The 21,074-nt window shown below is 50.2% G+C and overlaps 7 protein-coding genes across 7 annotated transcripts; 5 read left to right on the plus strand and 2 right to left on the minus strand.

Annotated features, from left to right (window-relative positions):
• Positions 1 to 1,388: 1,388 nt before the first annotated feature.
• On the minus strand, positions 1,389 to 3,143 carry ASPACDRAFT_1858916 (uncharacterized protein). Its single transcript, XM_020197640.1, has 3 exons — positions 2,634 to 3,143; positions 1,907 to 2,587; positions 1,389 to 1,805 (listed from the first exon to the last, which is right to left on the minus strand). Exons 1-3 carry the CDS (start codon positions 2,761 to 2,763, stop codon positions 1,414 to 1,416), a joined length of 1,203 nt encoding a protein of 400 aa, XP_020053144.1. The 5' UTR covers positions 2,764 to 3,143; the 3' UTR covers positions 1,389 to 1,413.
• Positions 3,144 to 4,321: 1,178 nt separating this feature from the next.
• On the plus strand, positions 4,322 to 4,807 carry ASPACDRAFT_46330 (DUF167 domain-containing protein; the record flags this gene model as incomplete). Its single annotated transcript, XM_020201766.1, has 2 exons — positions 4,322 to 4,552; positions 4,655 to 4,807. The coding sequence occupies 2 exons, from the start codon at positions 4,322 to 4,324 to the stop codon at positions 4,805 to 4,807; spliced, it is 384 nt and encodes a 127-aa protein (XP_020053145.1).
• A 237-nt stretch (positions 4,808 to 5,044) lies between these two features.
• Positions 5,045 to 5,596, plus strand: ASPACDRAFT_63136 (uncharacterized protein; the record flags this gene model as incomplete). Its single annotated transcript, XM_020203852.1, has 2 exons — positions 5,045 to 5,181; positions 5,242 to 5,596. 2 exons carry the CDS (start codon positions 5,045 to 5,047, stop codon positions 5,594 to 5,596), a joined length of 492 nt encoding a protein of 163 aa, XP_020053146.1.
• A 2,709-nt stretch (positions 5,597 to 8,305) lies between these two features.
• ASPACDRAFT_81028 (UPF0187 domain membrane protein) lies at positions 8,306 to 10,659 on the plus strand. The gene is made up of 7 exons (XM_020205777.1): positions 8,306 to 8,774; positions 8,845 to 8,992; positions 9,048 to 9,132; positions 9,190 to 9,315; positions 9,365 to 9,714; positions 9,770 to 9,943; positions 10,000 to 10,659. Exons 1-7 carry the CDS (start codon positions 8,568 to 8,570, stop codon positions 10,344 to 10,346), a joined length of 1,437 nt encoding a protein of 478 aa, XP_020053147.1. The 5' UTR covers positions 8,306 to 8,567; the 3' UTR covers positions 10,347 to 10,659.
• Positions 10,660 to 12,020: 1,361 nt separating this feature from the next.
• Positions 12,021 to 12,990, plus strand: ASPACDRAFT_33812 (class II aldolase/adducin family protein; the record flags this gene model as incomplete). The annotated part of the gene is made up of 2 exons (XM_020199992.1): positions 12,021 to 12,297; positions 12,386 to 12,990. The coding sequence occupies 2 exons, from the start codon at positions 12,021 to 12,023 to the stop codon at positions 12,988 to 12,990; spliced, it is 882 nt and encodes a 293-aa protein (XP_020053148.1).
• Positions 12,991 to 15,956: 2,966 nt separating this feature from the next.
• On the plus strand, positions 15,957 to 18,020 carry ASPACDRAFT_81032 (uncharacterized protein). Its single transcript, XM_020205778.1, has 4 exons — positions 15,957 to 16,535; positions 16,591 to 16,895; positions 16,964 to 17,288; positions 17,340 to 18,020. Exons 1-4 carry the CDS (start codon positions 16,335 to 16,337, stop codon positions 17,784 to 17,786), a joined length of 1,278 nt encoding a protein of 425 aa, XP_020053149.1. The 5' UTR covers positions 15,957 to 16,334; the 3' UTR covers positions 17,787 to 18,020.
• An 815-nt stretch (positions 18,021 to 18,835) lies between these two features.
• Positions 18,836 to 20,401, minus strand: ASPACDRAFT_54196 (uncharacterized protein; the record flags this gene model as incomplete). Its single annotated transcript, XM_020202847.1, has 7 exons — positions 18,836 to 19,085; positions 19,150 to 19,398; positions 19,458 to 19,743; positions 19,800 to 19,975; positions 20,033 to 20,094; positions 20,129 to 20,238; positions 20,305 to 20,401. 7 exons carry the CDS (start codon positions 20,399 to 20,401, stop codon positions 18,836 to 18,838), a joined length of 1,230 nt encoding a protein of 409 aa, XP_020053150.1.
• Between the last annotated feature and the right edge of the window lie 673 nt (positions 20,402 to 21,074).

The raw sequence follows: 21,074 nt of genomic DNA on the forward strand, positions 1-21,074 counted from the left end.
GTACACCAGGGATTGAAAGTTACCTGGGACGTTAGTAGAGCAAAAGGTATACGTGAAAGGCAAGTGGGAAAACTGTAAGAAAGAAACAAGATGGACAGGAACGCGTTGATTCGCCATCCAGGGACTTTTTCAGTTCTGCCGCTAGTAACAAGCGGTGTGAAAGGCGGAACTCTGAACTGATAAGATATGTGGAGTAGTTAATGTATCTAACTGAAGTGCGGACCGCATCTTGAACTTCTTTGACTCTCCTCTTATCATGCCAGCTCCGTCCACATCTCGCTAGATCTCAACTCATGCATGCAGAAAGGTCGCTGAGCAAGGACAATTCTATATGGGCTGTGCTGGATGGCTTCAGATACGCTCAATGAGCTTTGAGTCTTAATGGGATTTACATAGTTCTCCGCAAGTATATGGTCTGCATCGAGCCATGAAGTATATGGGTATGGCGGGCAGAGTACCAAGCGTGGTTCAATCTCCTGTGATCGTGGCAAGCATGCTTGTATATCTCTACGGTATGCGCAAAGGACAAAATTCTGTTGTAAAAACTCGATGACCCCCTAGCTTGGTCTATCGCTTGCGACTCCCTCCTCGACCGATCGACAGCTACGCATCCACTAGCCGTAGTTCTACATGAATATCTATCTTCGCGATAACCTCACTGCATTTCTTAACGTCTATTGAAGCCTGGTATATACTCAGAATTAGTATTCCGGCTCATTTCGGTTTTCGTGACATGCTTCCCCTAATGTTCACGCAAGGCACCATGATCATCTTTTCAAACTACCATCTTCGTGAGTCGCAACCTCCTGGCAATATTCACGCGAAGGAACAAGAAGTCAAAAGCAGAGAAGATATTGGAAGCTCGGAGTGAACCACACTATTGGTAAACTACGAAGATGTCCAGGTCACCTCAGCCATAAAGACTGTTTTTCATTATGAAGAAAGAAGCTATCATGAGACAACTCTTGGGTGATTACACACTTCTCCTCTTTCCTCATCTCCTCCGAAGTCTCATGACAACTTCATCTCCTCAATCCAGTTTCGATCAATTTCCTTCCTTCGAACCGGTTCCGACTTTCCCGCCTGTTACTTCATCATCTTTTTGATTTTTATCGAAAGCAGAAGGCTGAAGGGCTGAAGAGGCAGAAGCGTCAGAGCACGGATCATGACCAAAAGGCCAACGGCCAATTGAGCGCAAACAGAAAAGAGCGAACATACCGAACACCGGAGACAGAAAACAAAAGGCAGAGTCAGAATGGAAAGGTGGATGGCGAGATAAATCGACCTGCCGATCTGCTATGAAGAGTCAAGTCAGCGATATGAAGCGAAGGGGCACTTTGTTTAACTAACAGTTCTCGGATTCCCAGAAACTGAAGAGGTTGCTTGCGCCCTTTCCGACCATCAAGGCTGACATCAAATGTCAAACTCTTCATCGCCCATTTTCTGGTACAATGTACTCAGGCGCCACGGCTCACGGTCGTGATAGTCCTGCATGATCTTGTCAAAGAGGCTATCTGTAGGCTGAGCCTTTGACTCGAAGTCAAACTTGGACTCGAAGTCAAACTTGGACTCCAAGTCAAACGAGTGGAACCCCCATGTCCAGTCCTCGATGTCGACGATGCTTGACACCTGCGCATCTGCAGTCAATTCAGTGCCCTCTGAAAGTGGTGCCCATCTGGCGCGAAGCGCGATCTTCTCTTCCTCAAAGAGCGGCATTCCAAAAGAGGCGAAGTAGTCATCCGTCTGAGCCCACTGAAACTCATCTTTGATATCTAACTCGGTATCATACGGATGGCATAAAGGCTCTAAGAGAAAGACAAGGGTCGTTAGCTCAACGCCACCAATGTGACCCGAGACACACCTGCAGTCAAGGCACGAAATCGACACAGGGCCTGGCTAAACTCACCGATCCATGCACGCTCCTTCACAACAAGCTCAGGAGCTTGCTTGTTGGCAGATGTCGAGACTGGAATTTCAGCCCTATGGACGTCCGATTTGTTCTTTTGCGAGTGTTTGGAGATTTTCTTTGCCAGCTTCTTACCCTGGTACAATGCTGGAAGGGGAATTCTGCCGCCAGCTTCTCCTAGGACTGGGTTGATCAAGCCGGGAGTAAGGCCACGAGTGGTATTCAGGGCGAGGCGGATGCCTGCGGCTCTCAACTTCTCCTCGATTTCATTACCCAGAGCAATGCTCTTCTTGTTTCCGGAGTCCCAGGCACACAGGGAGAACGCTTGACGAAATCGGACGCCTCTTTGCTGGAGGGCATTGGGCTTAACAGTGTGGCCCTTGGGCATTCTGTCGAGGATGTCCTCAAGTCGAATGCGGCGGTCCAATCGGACCCAAGCCTCCACCCGAAACTCCTCAACATCCGTGGGAATTTGGTCAGGCAGCACAGGAATATCTCTCAAGTACTTTCCGTTGATCGGATATGCTTTCTTCCCTATCTTGGCCTTGCTCTTGGACCCGACGGGATGGAGTTGATACAAGATGTCGGGGAGATTGTCCCATGACCAATCCTCTTGCTCAGCAAGGGTGTGTTCTGGCACGGAGCTTGCATCTCCGCAAGCAATCTGTGATGCTGGTGTTCCTATTGTCGTCAGCGGCCAGCCTTGCCTGTAGAGCCATGGTCATACCTTCGTTGGGTTGGTTGATTCCCTGGACGCTGAACATCTGGTTGGTCCGCAGGGTCATGGGCATACCTCGGGTGGTTGAGTTGTTACCCTTGACGTTGAACGTCTGGCTCAATCCCAGTGCCACATTCATTCTGACGAGAGAGCTACTAGGATCTCAGCACAAGCTGCTCAACCCTGTGAGGGATTTTCGATAGAGTGGATGCTCGAGCCAAGACAAGAACAAGAAGGTGAGAATTTATGAGAAAGCGGAGCTAATTCGAGGCCAAATGAAGTTGAGGGCTTTCATGAGAACGGAGGTTGATGTGAGATACGAAGACAGTCTTGGTCGAGAATTGTTGAGAGTAGAGAGCAGAAAAGGATGAAGATAGAAATTCTGTGTTGGAACACCTCGTCTGTCGGTGACTCGTTTATGGGAGGCTGGGACTTGGGGCTTCAATTGAGGTAGATGTTTCAGAAGTCTCTATGGAAATGTATGTGAATAGGGCTCTGTAGCCTACTCGCGAAATGCGCTCGCTTCACTCGGAGTCTCTTGAGAATGCGATATCATTGCTCGCAAAATCATTAACAGTCAATGTACTGCTGGACAATGTATGAATTGCACGTTCACTAAGATGCTGGCTTGGACAAGGGTGTATTGCTATGAGAGCTATTATACAGAAAGACAAGTATACAACTTTCTTCTGCCGCGAAACCAGAGCAACGGGCGGTAGCCGTGAGGTGTCAACCTCTTTCGAAAGCCCAGCCACGCACACATTGTGACCAAGTGAAGCCCTGTGAGAACTCCTAGGTCTTACTCGGAGCGGGCAAATAGGCTTGTGAGAGTCTTGACAATAGCTATATCTATCAGATGATTCTATTCTTCCTCTATGGACCCGCATGTGGATCCAGACACAAAGAAAGCCGGGGAAAGCTTCAGACAATGAGCTTTGCAGTTTGTACTGTGTACTAGAGGTCTTTCTTTGTCCCGAGGACCCACCTTATGAAATCGAGTGGCTGGGAATTGCCACTGTATTCGGAGGTTATCCCACCCTCTTGTGCTTTAGAACTTTGGAGTAGATCTTATCAAAGTTTGAGAACCTAGCTAATCTGTAGTAGGCGGTTGGGCTGCTTTAGGAGATTCCAAATGTGCTCCCAATTAGTTGTGACAAGAACAACCCGGAGGAGGCCGAGCACCTCAAAGCTGTGTATCCCCCTTCTTTGATAATTATCTTTATTACTGTTAACATGATAAGCTTCTTTTGTTATTGCACATAGCTCAACGATAACTAAATCTTATTTCTTTCTAGCGTGTGGTGTCATCAACACACCAGAGTAACACCAGTTACTTCATCGACTGTTACCTTCCACAACTTTGGACTTGCTTTCATGATGATTTTACAGTAAACTTGTTAGAGAAGGACTACTTAGCGGCCAAGGAGTTGTAGTAAGAATAGTGTGTGGTCTTGAGAACCTGATATTGACTCGTGCACTGTAGTCGGACTAGAAGTATACAGCAACCAATAACAGGATGAGCCAAGACAAATTCCCCATACTTAGTGCTTTCTTCCCTCCCACTGCATTAATCAGTCAAAACAACATCAGCACTTCCAGTGTTCAAGTGTACTTACTATACTGCGCTTAAGAATTGCTGTCTTATGTCTCTGTCTGATTCGTTTCTCCAGAAGTTAATCGATCATTTCACCTCAAATATGACTACTCCCCCAATCCTCCGTCTGATTCCGGCCGTAAGCCCGAAGTCCCGTGTCGCATCTCAACTACCCAGGCGGTACAGTCTTCAGATAACCTGCAATGTGAAGCCGAACGCTTCCAACAACCGGGAAGGCATTGTCAACATAAGTGCAGACCGGGTTTCTGTATGCGTCGCCGCAGTGCCCCGGAACGGCGAGGCAAATGCAGCTGCATCTCGCATTGTCGCACAAGTAATTGCCCCTTTGGATTCTTCTATTTCCCTGTTTTTGTGGTCCCTCGTAGCATAGTACAGTACCGTACTTGATCTAGCTCATACTAACTAACAAGCTCAGGCGTTCAAAGTGCCCAAGTCAGACGTGGAAGTAATCCGTGGGCTCAAGTCGCGCGATAAGATCCTCAGCATCGCTAATCTGGAGATCGGATCCCAGTCCGAAGCCGATTTCATTCAACAGGCGCATGAGAGGTTGAGAAAGGCATTAATCTGATTGCTCTTCAAGTCTGGTGATTGGATTATCTGCGACCGATAGCTGCTGCCAGACACATAGCGGGAACGGCGGTCGCGCCCGTGACATCACGGAGGGCGGGAAACTCCCCGACTTTTTTTTATCCTCCGATTGTACCGCTGTTCAACAGTCTCTACCGAACCTACTTTCCACGAAAAGGAAACCAGAGTTATTCTTATAATTAGCTTAATCCCAGGATCATTCTCAACATCAGTCGAAATGTCCACCACGTCACAATCTCACCCAGCAGAACCAGAGAGCGCGAAGCGCAAAGCCCCGACCGAGCAAACCTCCTCCACACCAACCTTGACATTCACTACGCGCAATCCCCTCTGGACCTACCTCAAACTCCAACTGTATGTTTCTTTCTGCTCTCTCTTTCAGTTTCTGAACTTCATTCATTGATTGTATCACAGAACCCACCAGCCCCCCGTCTCACAGTCAACCCTCACCCAACCACTCGACCCTCTCACAGCGCGCACCTACCTCTCCGCCGCACTCAACCAATTCCTCGGGCTTTCCGGCACGGCCATTTCGATTGATATATTGAAGATCGAACCTTCCACGGGCACAAATGCCAAGACCATCTGGATTCGAGTCCCCGCACCGGATGCATCAGCCGTCGTCGCAGCGTTGAGTTCGTGGGTCGGGGGTAGCAGTTCGTCGGGCGATGCGAATGGTGCTGGCAATGTTGCCTGGCGGGTTTGTGCCAAGGGAAACTTTCTCCAGGCGCTGGTGAATGGTTCTGGCGCAGAGATGTTCGTTCCGTGAGTGCCTGGAATCGGTATAGCTTTTTTTTTTTTGAATTAATTGGGCTGTTCATCTGAGGAGAGGTCTGAACCATCGACTCGATGCTGGACTGCGCATGTTATGCGTTACCTGCCCAGATGCTACAGAAGCGTGCTCGGCGACTGAGGCCGCGGTCATTCCGTTTACTGGAGCTTCATCCGTGTTCTACACCAGCTACCCGACCATCTCTGGGGTTTGCCTGGGTCCCATACACACAGCGGTTCCGGCACGATGCCTAGCGTATGGATATTGAATGGTTGCGTGGTGGGTGAACTGGTGATAACCATGCAACAGCCCTTCTTTTGCCGGACGTACTCGGCTCTATGTAACAATAGGCAAAGGGTTGTGGTGGACGTTTGGTAGATTTGTTGAGGAGCAGTTTGTCTTGGAGGAATCGACTCGAGCCGAGGTGTATATAGCTCAATTGCTCCGACAGTTGCTCAGGAGAGAGAGAAATATGGTGCGATTGTAGACGCCGGCACAAGGCTTACTCCGTAGACAGCCTGTATCTACTGCTTCCTTTCCTCTCCAAGCTCAAGATGAACCCCAGCATATCCTCTAATCTTCTATACCTGTATGACTAGCTTGTAAGATAGACGAATATCCCACCAGCCTTCAATTGATAGGGTTTACTTTCGCTGTACAAGACTCACTACAACCACACGACTGTAAATATATACACTTACTGTGAGCTACGAGCCTTTGCTTCAAGCCATGACTAATGAATCTTATCCCGCAGCTGATAATACTCCGAAGATGCAGCAAGATACCCCGTCCCCTGCATTGACTGCGCACAGCCCATAGGCGAGAGTCAGTGCAACCCGGTGCTTTGTCCATCCCCCCCAGCTGAGTTGACCGCTGGCCTTATTCGCCCCCTCAACCTGCGACATGTTGCGTCAACACCTTCTAACAGTAAGTGACTTCGCAATGCTCGCTTTCCAGGTTTATCTCGGAATCAAGTATCTTGATCAGCCTTGCGAACACCAATACTCCGTACTCCGTCCACCCGCACGATTCCCCCTTCTGAAGGAAGCTGCTACCATGATCCACCTCAGTTATAATACAGTCTTCACAGCCAGCACGCCCATTTCACAAACATTGCAGTCCCTGGAAGAAAGGTCAAAGAGCTGATAAATACACCCTAACTATCGAATCGAGACCTCAAAACATGAAACAAAACAGCACAACGTGACTGTCATATTTGCAGGGTGTGTGTGTTGTGTGTGTGTGTGTGGTAAGTTAATTAAACTATTCAGGGAGACTTGGCAAGGAGTGCCTAAGAAAAAGAGGAGGGGGGAGGGAAAATCAGGGGTTGATGTACTGTAAGTGACTGACGCCCGAAGCATGGCATGGGCATGGGCATGGGCATGGGCATGGGCTTACCAACGAGAACGGCGCAAGCCACTTCATGCAGGCTTACGGGATGATGAAACGGATGTTTGATGTGGGAATGCGAGGATAGTTGGTTTGATCTGTCATTATCTCGCCTCAAACTTTCTCGTTCAGAGTTAAGGTGTGGTACGGAGTAGACTTTCTTTCAGGTCTTCCAAGATGCAATAGTACCAGACAGACGGAACCCTTGAAATGCAGCAGAAATCAGTACTAGACTACCTGGTTACATACAGTCAACGCATTGGTCGGCCTCCGAGCCAATTCCCCATGAACGCTAGATGCTACTATTTTTAAGGGTCCCGGACTCGACTCTCGGAGTACACCGTATCGAAGTTATTGCCAAGGGCTTGTTATTATTGGACCGATGCAGCTCGGTTTCATTGTCTTCCTGTAGGTATGGGCTGGAGGGAACCTATTTTCATTTTCGGGGAAATATTACGAGGCTTGCCCCTGCATGCAGGAATGGAGGGATGACAGCCAACCCAGCAAACTTCAAGCCATGGCTGCGGGTTCGGGTTGTTTGTGCCGCCACTCCCGATGATTGCCTTTCCAAAGGGCTGAAGATGGTGGAAATATGAGATAGAGCACTTGGGTTCCTGTGAATATCTAATTTCATGGCACAGGAGTTCCTGGAATTACTAGGTGTACAAATGAGAATAGTGACAGGACGGATGAAGGAGGCGCAGGGGACGGGAAGCAGAAGAATTCAACTGGCCAGCCCGCCAGTGAGCCAGTGTTTCAAAAACCCGACGGTCTGGCCTTTTGACAACCAACAAATCAACAAATCACACCGAGCAGCGCGATGGGGCGGCAGTAGCCGTTCTGAACCTGTGAACGGATGTGACGTTTTGGCCCGCGTGGCGTGGGCGAGCCAACTGGCAAATCCCCCAATGGCCACCAATTCTACACAGTACCTCCGGCCAGATGCCGATCGCCCTCGCCATTGCCCCGCCCCGTTCCAACTGTTGTTACGGACTTCTCTTGAGGTCTGTGGGAACTTCTTCCATTGACCTTTGTTTATCTGCATCGGCAGTGGCTGTACAGGCAAAAAAAGAGGAGACAGGATACGCGGTACAGTCCCCGTATTGTACGAGTACGCAAGTCGTACACGTACTTGACTGACTGACACTTCTTCTCGCCCATGGTCCAGAATACACCCTATTTGCGTTTGTTTCTTCCTATGATTTTTTTTTCTTTGCTCCAGACTAGAGCCAATGTGTGACCAACGCTTAATTTTAGTAGTTCCTCAACTCATATTAAGCGTCGATTCAGCTCCAAACCCCCCCCCTCCCCAGAGTTCGTTTCCAAATCTTCCTCCTTCTCACTCCTAACTTCGTCAATTTTCGGAGTGGTATCCTTACTCCATCCCTCGCTATAAATTCCCATAGTCAATTCAACTACTTAACTAGTCTCCTAATTTCGGTTTCTCTGTGGAGCCAGTTCGTCGTTCGTCTCCCAAGGCAGGTCCTTTGTGTGCGAGCCGTATAATTCCTACTATTCACCGTCTTTGTTCCTCCCATTATCCTCTACTACACACTATCGTGCATCACCTCCAGCAACCATGTCGGAAGAAGCAGGACACCAGGAGCAGCCTCCTGTCGCGCCGATCCAAACTGCGAAGAATGAACCCTCCGCCAATGTACAAGAGAAAACATTCCGGCCCGGCCGCTTGACGCCACGCCCCAGCTTCCTGGAAAATCTCGCCAATTCCCGCGACAGACAATTTATGCTTGACCGACGCAATTCGAGTGAACTTAACCGATATTTTGTATGTCATCGATGCAGTGATGGACTACCTCTGACCCGTGGGAAGCTGGGAAGCTGACTGCAGTGTATAGCATGGCCCCCGTGATCTCGACAGACACTCCAAATGGCCCCTCGCCTTCCGGATGCACGGCAGTATCATGCCCAAAATGATTCTCCCCCTGTTTTTGGTTGCCCTCTGGGCTACTGCTATCACCTGCATCTCCCGCTTCGTACATTCTCGTGAGTTCGCCCCGTCAATGTGCCGAAAGAGCGTCTCTAATAGTTGGGTGATTAGTTGGCATCAATAGTATTCTGCTCACAATCACCGGTTTCGTGGTCAGTTTGGCGCTTTCGTTCCGCAGTTCTACCGCCTATGAGAGGTAAGTTGTGGCCAATTGGATCTCGGTTCAAACAGTTCAGGTCTAACAGCATGGCAGATGGGCAGACGGACGCAAATACTGGGCACTGCTGATCCAGACCTCCCGCAACCTCGCACGGACAATCTGGGTAAACACAGCTGAGCGCGAGGGAGAACTCGGAAAAGAGGATTTGCTGGCGAAGCTGTAGGCTGCCCGGAGCAGAAGTCAAGAATGCATATGCTGACATCAGTAGGACGGCCTTCAACCTCATCCTCGCCTTTGCCGTCGCCCTCAAACACAAGCTGCGTTTCGAGCCTGATGTCGGCTACGAGGATCTGGCAGGCCTGATTGGTCACCTCGACACCTTCGCCAAAGAGGCACACGACCGTCAAGTCCTGCAGCCGCCGAAGAAGTCTGTTTGGAAGGAGATCGGTGAATCCCTGGGAGTTTCGTTTGCAGAGTCCAACCCACGCAAGCTCATCAAGCGGTCCAAGAAGCCTTTGGGACACCTGCCGCTGGAGATCCTGAACCACCTGTCCGCCTACATCGACCGCTGCATTGGCAACGGAACCTTGACCTGCGGTCTTCACCAAAGTCAAGCCAGTACGCTTTCCCGCCATTTTCGTGATTTTATGCTTTCATGCTAATGCCCTGCAAGTCAACGGTATCTCCAGCTTGAACGAATGTCTTACTGGAACGGAGCGTGTCCTCGATACCCCTCTTCCCGCCGCATACACCATCTCTATCGCCCAGATCTCCTGGATCTATGTCATGGTCCTTCCCTTCCAGATGTACAACTACCTGGGCTGGATCACCATTCCCGGCTCTATTGGTGTGTACTGATGCTATTTCGCCTACATCGAAAACTCTACTGACTCACAACTTTAGTCGCCGCATACATCATCCTCGGCCTTGCCTTCATCGGCAGCGAAATCGAGAACCCCTTCGGACACGACGTCAATGATCTGCCCCTGGAGACTTACTGCCGTCAACTCGCCAACGAGCTCGACATCATCTCCGCCATGCCCCCGCCCAAGTTGGACGAGTTTGGTGTCCGTGAGGATAACTTTGTGCTCTTTCCTCTGAGCACCTCCGGCTACAACGAGTGGAAGGAACGCTCCGTCGACGAGATCCGCGCCGCCCTGCGGTCGAAAGTCGTCGCAAACACAGACCCAGCAGGGTCGGAGACGACGACCATGGTCGGAAGTATGAGCAGCAAGCAGACGTCGGTTTGAGAGTTGTCGTGAGCCGTGCAGGATTATGATAGAAGAGTTTGAAGTTTGGGGGGATAAATGTGCATCCGTCACTGCAATGAGAGGGGACCAAAAATCTGGGATCGGGCGTCTTCGTTTTTTCGAGCATGCGAGTCTGGTGTTAATTGTTGTTGGGCAAGGGTTGCCTTATAAATGATGGATGGACGGGTTAGATGTCTGTATGGATTGGCTTGTCTTCGGGTTTATTTTGTTTCCATACTCGGGCTTAAGAGTTGTATCGGTTCGTCTATACGTGTAGATGGTGGATTTAGGCATAAAATGGGGTCAAATATACTCTCAGTTCACATATCTGGGTCTGGATCAATTGGTCTGCATACTGGCTGAGTCGATCACACACACTCTCTCTCTCTCTTGGGAACTGTTCACTCATCCGACTCAGTACACCCTGATGGAAAGGGTGGATCTGTGCACTGTGCACTATCATCCTATCCCGTACGTGTGGGTGGAGTCCAAGTCTTGGTACTCGAATATATCCCCACCGACCCTGTCCATCCATCAGATATGACATACAGATACAGTAGCGCAGTTCTTATGGCCCACAGTTTCCCACCCCAGGGTCCAGGGCTCCCATCGCTCTCTGGCCCATGCGCTGCACCCTGGGACCGACCTCATACAGCCCGGATGGGGAAGTTTGATATTATGCGCATATATACCAGGCAAGTAAAGCTGTAGAACAGATTCCACTGCCATCCACCTCCCACCCCCCCGCGTCTACCCTCCACCTGTCGCCCCCCCATCATCATCCATCATCATCCATCATCAACCCAGAAGTCCCTTACACGTTCAAATCCGTTGGGGTTCCTTTGTCTTCCCCTCCACAACTACCAGTCACTGATAATAACGGTACCAACCATCCAAACCATGGCAATCTCACCGGAACAACAGAGTATGACAAACCAGGACTCCGACTGACTGAACACACCCACGGCTGAACCCCCTGCATCGACAACTGGAGGCGGCCCGCTTCATCTAGACACCGTAACCTTACCCTATCGCCCCTTCTTGCCCTTGCCCTTGCCCATCAAGATCCAACAGACCCCGAGCGTGAGCACAACACCCTTTTCCACTAAACTATAAAATTGGGCCAGGAGCGGATATCTTGCCCCCTCACGATGATGGAATGGGCTTTCTTGGTGGTTTTCCCCTTTCCGTATGGCTGGGTAACTTGCTGGACTTGGGTCTCACTCAGTATATCGTTGAGCATGGTTGGCTGGATAGGGCGGGTCCCTTCAGGTTGAATATAGTTACGTATGACTTGCGATGTGAGAGAAAGAGAGAGTGTGTGTGTGAGGGGAGAAGGGGGGGGGGGCGCGCTGTATGTGTGCGTCTGCATCGGCGTTCATTCCACCGAGAAGCGTCGATTGACGGTGCTGATCCTTTGCCCCCCAGGGTGCTATCGAGGACCGGAAAAGCCAGAGTCCAAGCGTGGAAATGTCGACGGATTGCGGGGTAACTAGTTCGATCTGAAGCGACTCTTACCGAGGGAGGAACAAGTTGAGTATATGTGTGTCCGAGTCTCTCCAGGATCGAGCTCGAGTTTATTGTTATCTTCCACTGTCGTGAGGGTATCCCTTCAACTCACTGGATTTGTTGGATATCACAGTCTTCAAACTACACTCTATCTACGATCGAATCATGGCTCCATCGGTGACTGCATCGGACCCTAAACCCGAGGCGAACAAAATCGGCAAGAGATCCGACATTCCACCGCAGCTACAGGTCCTCGGTAAGACCAAGGATGGCAGGGACCTGAAAGTGCGCCGATATCCCACGTTCCAGAGCCTGGAGGACGAGCGAGTATACCGGAAGCAGCACCTGGCAGCGGCGTTTCGCCTCTTTGCGGATCGTGGCTTCGACGAGGGTGTGGCGGGCCACATCTCCGTCCGTGATCCTATTCTCACCGATCATTTCTGTAAGCTTTGAGGGCCACTTCCCCCGGCTTGAGGTTTAGTTTGTGTGGATGTGTCTTAGACCGTTAACGTGTCCGGACCTCGCCGCAGGGATCAACCCCCTCTCCGCACACTTCTCTCTCATCAAAGTCTCCGACCTGATCCTGGTGGACGAGGATGGCTTGGTCGTCGAAGGCGATGAGCCCATCAACGCCCCCGCGTTCGCCATTCACTCGGAGATCCACAAAGCCCGACCGGATGTGAACGCCGCGTGCCATGCCCACAGCGTCGCGGGCAAGGCCTTTTCGTGCTTTGGCCGCGAGCTGGAGATGATCACGCAGGACGCACTGCGATTCTACAAGAGCCATGGCGTCTACCGGGACTTCAAAGGTGTGGTCCTAGACCGGGAGGAAGGACAGCGGATTGTCGCCGCTTTAAGTGGGGGGAAAGCGGTGATTCTGCAGAATCATGGCCTGCTGACGGTGGGGGAGAGTGTCGACGAAGCGGCATTTTGGTTTATCAGTCTGGACAAAACCTGCCAGGCTCAACTCCTGGCCGATGCGGCATCCGCAGCGGGGTACAAGAAGATCATTATCGACGAAGAAGAGGCTTCTTATGCGGCCTTGCAGGTTGGGGGGCCGGAGAAAGGATGGTTGGCTTTTCAACCTTACTATGATGAGCAGGTTGCGAAAACGAAGGGCGAATTCCTTCTGTGAAGTGATTCGGATCATATGACGAGCCAGGGATGTTTGGCGGTTGGGCGCGAAAAATCCCGGACTATGAATCCATGCTGGAGTATAGTCCACTGTCCAAGCCTATTGATCAGGAGGAAGCTGGTCGAAGAGCCACCAATCCATCATGATCACCTCCAATGGTGCAAAGGTCATGGGGGTCAACCCTTGCTTTCGATAATCAGCTTTCATTCATTGTTAGTGACAGTAGGATGAGCCATTTTCCAACTTCTGTCAAGGAGAAAAAAAAGTGTCACCAGTTGAAGCTGTGGTCAACAAAAGCAATTCCGTGGTACTCCATCCGAAATTGCTGTAAAGGCTGATCTGAAAGATCAATAATATATATATATATATATAAAGTCGTATGCTAATCCGAGCAATGCCGGTATATCCTTCTTGGAGACTGCGCTCTTGCTTTTCCGACGTCATGATCTAGCCCGGTTCCACGAGGGTGGTTAAGGTTAGGGACCGAGAACGGTATACCGTTGGATTCGACCCAAGTTTGAGAATAGATCCTTCATTCTACTCGTACACATACATGTACAGAGAGGTATTTGTCGTACTCGTAGTGGCAAGAGATCGCCATCCACGAGCCAGAGCCGAGGAAACCCCATTGAGAAGAATGTTGAATGGGTGATCGACCGGGCAGCAGCAAGCCCCACCCGCAGGGCGAACTCTTGCCGGAAACGGAAAGACTGAATAATCAGAATCTGGTGCTGCAGCTTGGGAGTACTTCCATCGAGTCAAATTTGGCACTTGATTGTCCATGACTCCAACTGTTTGGCGAGAAGGCAGCCTGATGCTGATATAGGTGGTCGAGTAGGGGCATAGGAGCTGGTGCCACAATGAACCTACCGTGGCAGAGGATCTGTCTGTCGAAATTTGCATATTCGACCACCAGTGCAGAATGCAAGCTGATCGGCGCCGTGCTGATACACCTACAGTATGGTGTCACGCCTGGGTTGGCAATCAAACAACGTGCACTCATCCTGAAACCGAGGTTTGAAGCTAGCTCTCGTGTTTCTGAAGTAGTTGATGCCTCCGAAGACAAAAATAGCCCTTTTCAAGGGTCACTACAAACAGACAATGCACAAGAGTATTCAGTCGTCTCTGTGAGCGTAGCGGACACGCATAGAGTCAGGCAGGGTTATCGCAAGCACTGCTAGGACATCCGCCCAAACCGTTCGCCAGTGCCAGCGGCTGGTAATCGGAAACTGTATCCTCTCCGGATGAGCGGACGGGTACTCTTCCACCTTGTAGGCAATGTACCAGCCTGCGATTGAAGCATCCAGCCTACAAGAGTGTGGCGTGACGTCCATGGTTCGACTGTTCCCGATGGTTCGACAAAGCTTATCCCGGTGGCTGTGGCACTCTCTGTCAAAGATTGCCGGACGACTGCAGGGCCGATGAAGGCTCCCATTTGACCAAATTCAGGGAAGGGATTAAGAGACAGTTCTGTCATAGCTAATGTCAAGGACTTGTCATTGCGACCGAGTAGTAAGACTGCCAGCTGTGCCGGCAGGGCCAGATCTCCAGAATTTTGGGGTTCGCACTATTTCGCAAGTCTAGATAATCATTGAGGCTAAAAACTTTAAAGCAGGCTGCGGCCCATGATTGTCACAGCCGAGTATCTGATGGAGTAAAGCGCTCCACTCGTGCTCTGATCGGTAACCCGGTTTAGAATCCCATCTTTAGCCCCTTCAGGCAGGGTGGATCTGATGGGGGGCTTGGACTGTTGCTGCGTTTGTCGGCGAGTATCTACTCATAGTACTCAGGTAGTATATGTTTGACCTTTGTTGTAGAAGGATCAGTGTTGCGTTCGTGCCAAGTCGAGTTTCGAAGTCTTCTTTCGTACTATTTGATTGGCAATCTCAGGGGAAGCGATCTTCTCTCAGCTTGAATGAGAACCATGTTTTGTGGGGAGTAGACTTGACAGATTCAATGGGATGATAAAGTTCTTTCTGCATGGTGGATGCAGGATGCAGGAACGAGCAAGTGCATGCCATGAGGATGGCAGCACAATTGCCGATGGCAGATGCAACGTCAGCAGCAGGAAGCACGTGTATAGTGAGTACTCGGTAGTATGACTGGGTATAGTATGACCGGGTAGTAGTGAAGTACTGGACCTTAAGTCATACCAAGACTACCAGTACCTACGGAATGCACCCCGTAGTTTGCAGTAGCGTTTCACCTGCTTGGTGGAATTGGCGATTGCACTGTACTGCACCGAGGAGATTGTTGTATGCATGCCGCGGGGCAACCCTTTCCCCATCCGGAATCTGTCTCGAGCGCCACCAGACTTGGCCATTCTCCCTCCCTCCCGAAGTCGCAAACTTCCACTAATTCCCGCTTAAATGAGGAGACACCACGAGCTCATCTTCAATGTGGATTATGGATTGTGGAGCACTATTCCTTCCCTTCCTCCTCCATCTCCACCATCACGTCGGAATTCACATCCACCAGGTTGTCTCCCAGAATTGACCTCGACCATATTTTCAAAAGTACTCTGGTTGGAGATTGACGGATTCTCGTTGGAGAACCGCTTTGAACTGCCAGCAAATGATTCTCTGCCCGCAAACCCGCAAATTTCAGGTCTGTTCTTGACCTATGGGTGAATAGACTTTGGCACCCTGGTTCAAGCTGACCATCTAGACTTGGGCCGGTGATTAATGGCTCACTCGCTACAAGCATTAGATCGATTCCGCCGGCATGTGGAGCAGAATGTGAACGACGGTTCAACGGATCTGCCTGTTGCTGTCCTGTGCACCCGGTGAAACCCCCGGCGATTCTCTCTCCCAGTGGTCCCCCTCCTCGCCATTGTCTGGTCGATACTACCCCATTGTGGAGTCAGACCCACTGGCCTCATTGGAGGACCTTGACTTGTTTCTTAGCTCTTCTGGGGTCGATCTGAAATTGGTTGCCCCAGCCAAAGTCAAAATGTCAAGGTAGGCTGGCTACGGGCAATTCAAGGTTGGAGACAGGGACCAGGACCTGAATCGACGGCAGTTCAGGCGCTGGGAGTGGGTACCTCATTCCTGGCTATATTATATCCCCCGTCGCCCCCCTCATCAAAGCTGTCAACCAGCAAGTGGCGTCAGTGACTTGTACTCAGTCCGCCATTGCGATAATTTTTCGCACCACGTTACCTTTATAGTGATTTCAGATCGTGATTATGGCCAATGTGATCAGCAACTATATGTCCGGGGTTGCTGGTGGTTATGCTTGAATTCCAACTGAACGACCGCGTGCTTGAACAACCCTTCGCTCCATCAAAGCAATTCAGCAACTGAATCCTACTCGAACCATCATCCGAATCACCTCGTCTTAACATGCGAATCCCACCCGCCAGTGTCCTGGCGACATGGCCCACGCCTAATTATGTCGACCCTGTGACTCGTGGAAATTATGTGCTTATCGTCAGCGTTGTCCTCCTTAGCGTCGCATTTATTGTGACCTGCCTCCGCCTCTATACGCGTCTGAGAATAACGTGCACTTTTGGTTTCGATGATATCCTCATCATTTGGGCCCTCGTGAGTACTAGGTTGCAGAACTCCCAATACCTAGTCGCTAACAATTGTGCGCCAGGCTTTCGCAATTGGAATGTGCGCTGTAACATCTATAGCAACTGAAAACTACGGTTGGACTCGGCACCTCTGGGATATTCCACCCTCTTGGTTGCCAGCTGTCAACAAGCTCAACCTCGCGTTCCAAATGCTTTTCTCCTTGTCGTCCAGTATCACAAAGCTTTCTTTGTTGTGGTTCTGCAAGCGTTTGCTTGGAGCCGGGAGCAAAGGTTTATATTCCTCTTACAACATTGTGCTGATCATCGGCATGGTCATCGTGGCAATATGCTGTCTTCTGTTTCTCTTCATCTCCATCTTCCAATGCTCGTGAGTTTCCCTTCCAAAACGCTCTGATCACAAGCGCATCTTATCGTGACTTCGTACTGATAGATTAGGCCAATACGTGCATACTGGGATGTGGCACCCACATACCCCTTCCATTGCCTCAACGACGGTGCTGCTGTGTTCTCAGCCAGTGTCGTGAACATTTTCACTGATTTCCTCACCACTGTGCTCCCAATGCCATTGATCTGGAGTCTGAAGATGCCTACTCGACAGCGAGTTGCTGTTATCTCCATCTTTGGATTGGGAATCGTGGTTAATGTTGCTGGCTCCATCCGGACAGTCTACGTTTGGAAGAGCATGGTGGCTTCATATGATACTACTTGGGTGGGCTGGCCTGTCCTTCTCGCTGCTTCAATAGAGATCAGCATGGGCTTGGTATGTTATCACCTCCTCGTGACTGATTCAATTTCGTCTGACCCGTTTTAGATCTGCGCTTCTGCTCCTGCGTTGAGGCCCCTTGTCACCTTCTTTCTGCCCCGTCTTCTCCAGTCCAGTCGCCGCTATGCCTCGTCTTATGACCCCAAGAGCCTTCCACGAAAGGGATGGTCCTCGAGTGGGCCTACCAAAGAATCAAGAATTGAAGATCGGCAATATGGCTATCAGGGCGACACCAATGTCGATCGGTTTGAGGTTCTGCGCACGGTGGAGATGGAGACATGGTCTGAGATCAAGAAGCCCGGGCATGCCTACAGCAATCAGCCCTCGTCAATCTCGAACCATATGCGGGTTGCAACACCTACACATCATGTGGAATTGAAGAACCACGGTGTGGTCTACACGTCGCCTGGTAGCGACAAATCTACTGCCTCCCTTACTCGAGACTTAGACTCGAACATCGAACGATCGACGACTGACGATAAGAACTTCTTCTAGTTCTTCCTTCGATTCGATTAATATTCTTATCATGTCTTCATACAACAGACGTTCGTCATCACGATGATAATGCTTAACGATGGTAATCGTGTTCAACACATGTACGCATCACGTCTACGCACAGCGCTGTGTACTTCTGGCAAGATTCATTCATTTCCTCTGTATACAAGAACTCATATCTACATTCTGTGTGTAAATTTATCTATAACACCCATATTGTGCGCTCGCAGTGACGAAGCGACCCCAATCTCAAATTGAGCGATGTCTATTCAAATTACTTGCAGCTGGCGAAGTACTAGAAGTGGGTCGATGGAGCAGCTCCGCAATCGGATCCCGCACTCCCCACTCTGAGTCGAGTTCAGCTTGGATGCCAGATTGGCCTGACCGGGCCGGCATTGCGTAGACTACCTTCTTCGGGCTAGTTACATGAACCCATGCAGGCCTCACTAAATGCGGGCATACTAATGCAGGCACCAACTGTGCTTACGTGTTTCGCTTAGCAACCCTGCTTCTTGAACCTCCGCGTCGCTCTTCCCTCCAATCCTTTACTGTCGCGTGTCACAGGAACTTCGAGTAGTAAACAATCCTATTGTATCAAAGCCCGGTCTTGGTATCGCAGTCTAGCACATACTAGCAGGGGTGTATGCACGTGTGAAACTTAAGTAGATGACTGTCAAGGAAAGAACAATCTAGACTTCCTCGTGGACTCCGATACGATAGATTAATCCTCCGTACTCCAGGGGGTTTCTATATTCTACCTAAATCCTCCAGCTAGCTTGATTCTTCAGAGTTTCGTGCTCTGATACACCACTGTTATGTAACTTCCCTTTCAACTCTGATTCCTCTTGACTACTGACTATTTATTTTCTGCCCGACGCACTGTCATCTCTTATCTGACCGGAGATTACTGCTTGTTCAAAATAGCGATAGGACAGCGTCTACGAAGTGTGGTCAAGGCCATCATCCCGTCGGATACTAGTCTAGTGACGTTCCCACGTAGGCCTGGGGAAGCAAAACAAACCCCCCTGTTTGATCGCCCACCGAGTCTGTCAGTCAACCGCTCTCTTTTGTTGCCCCTTCATATGCCTCAGGCCCCGTTCTCGCAGTTCTGAGGCGAAGTCGAAGGCAGCGTCGAACGTATCAGGGGATGTCCAGCCATCTCGTTTCACAAGACCTTCTATACTGTCAAAGAACTTCTGGACCTCATTCCAGCCCTCGGCATCGACGGAGTGGCTATGTAATTTACCTTGCGTGAAGTGATAGGGACATTCGCCTTGGATGCCAAGTTCCTGCCAATGTCTGAGATTAAAGATCAGATACCGTCCGAAAGGGGAAGATGAGACTGAATTGATTAGATAGCTACCTTTCAGCGTTGATGACTGTCTCACGAATCGAGACTATGTCATCATCCCATGTGTTGCCGGCCAATTCGACCGGTAGACGCCTTGTCTTCCCATGGTCTAGATGGAACGCTTGGGCAAGAAGAGGGTTCCGCTCTTTGGTCTTCAGCAGATAGGGCTGGTATAGCGTCGAGTTGGAGATTTTGTGCTTGATCTCCGCTTGCTGCTCTGGGTCCAGATCGTCGAAATTGCCGGAACGCTGAAGAAGAATGCTGCCTGGGTAGTCCACGATCGGGGGGTTTGAGATTGAAGAAGAAGCGGCCCGGCCCACGAGCCTTGCCAATCGATGACAGTCGTGATACGGCCATCATCAACAAACAGATTCGATGAATGAAGGTCTCCGTGCCACAACGTAGGGCGAGTGAGAACGGGGTCAATGTTCATCGGAGCAGGAGCCACTTGGAGATACTTCTCCAACAGCTGCAGATGTGCTTGCGGTCTTTCCTGGGCTGAGGAAATGAGAGTAGCTGCGCTTGATGGTTTCGAGATGGCAAACCGTTTGATCCACTCCCGTTCACGCCGACCAACACTTAGCGCGGATGTTTGGGGCGTTCGCCCTGGCAAAGAAATCAGTACAAGAGAAAATCTGAAACAGCGATATGGAAATGCTTACCAAGACCCCGCGGAATCTGCATCGATGAGCGTTCCCTCCAAAAGCTTCGGTCGACGGTAGGACCAATGCTGAATCTCGTGCAAACTCTCTCTATCAGTTCGCAAGAAGCGCTGTTGGTGAGCAGCGCCGGAATTGTTCTTTCTACTGCATCGCTCGCGAAGTATATACTACCAAAGCTGACGAGACGATCAGATTTCACACACACATTTATTATGTAAACGGATTCACATTGCGAAAAAAACGACACCACAAGCATCTTTGACTCGATGGTCACTATCTCCCTCATGATGGAGAGCTTTTCGGTCCAGATTCAGCTGATCCTAGATGACTCCAAGCTGCGTACCAGATGCTTCTTCCATAATTATGTATTCCGAGCCAACGGCGTTCTTGGACGTGGCATTCCAATGAAGGACCCGAGGCACGGGAATTTGAAGGAAACCTCGGGCCTGGGATTCAGCATTAATTGGCCGCCCTTGCGGTTAACTTGGTTTTAAGATGAACTTACAAGCTCCATGGTTAGCGACTTCGGATGCAGTTGTATAGAATGTCGGGCCGGCATTTGGATTGGGTATCCGGGCAAGCACTTTCTTGCCATCATCCATGATCAACCGGAAGACTTTATTATATTTTCTTTAAGCCAACTTCGTCATAGAGATGCAGCTGTCTGATCGAACGGCTATAGCCGCGAGTGTTTGGAGTTCAGCAACATTCAAGACCTTATACCTGTCCCGGAGCTGCTGTTCTTCATCCAACAGCCATCCTCCACTGGTATAGCGGAAGAAGTGCTCATAATCAGGATCGGATGTTGTCGTTTGCTCGGAGAGGCTCGTGAACGTGCGAATGATGATGCGAAATGGAAGTGTTGTGGTCGTTGATTGTGACCGCAGGGGTGCTGAAAAAAAGGCAGACGTTCGTGGTTGAAAACAACACGCCGAACAGTTGCTCCGGTTTAGAAAAGCTGAAAAGCTGAAAGTGCACGACAAGCCATGTCAATGGGGTCGGTCGTATACGTCGGAAAACCTGGGTGGTGGAAGCTCTGCAGTCCAAAAGCGCAATTAGAAGCTTATCTGGGTGCAATGTTATTAATGAGCATGTACTTGGGGATGCTTACCCGTCAAGCCCGACCGCAGCAAAAGATATCTCCGCGCTATGCGGGCCGACTTTTGGGTCTCATTCAAGCCCACGCACAACTGTCACCGCTAATTGCCACCCAAATAAGCTCCGGTAACGAAGCTTTGTATCGAGTATGCAGCCCGTGCCCATAATGTCTTTATG

Source organism: Aspergillus aculeatus (assembly GCF_001890905.1).
Source record: "Aspergillus aculeatus ATCC 16872 unplaced genomic scaffold ASPACscaffold_15, whole genome shotgun sequence".
NCBI classification, from domain to species: Eukaryota; Fungi; Ascomycota; class Eurotiomycetes; order Eurotiales; family Aspergillaceae; genus Aspergillus; species Aspergillus aculeatus.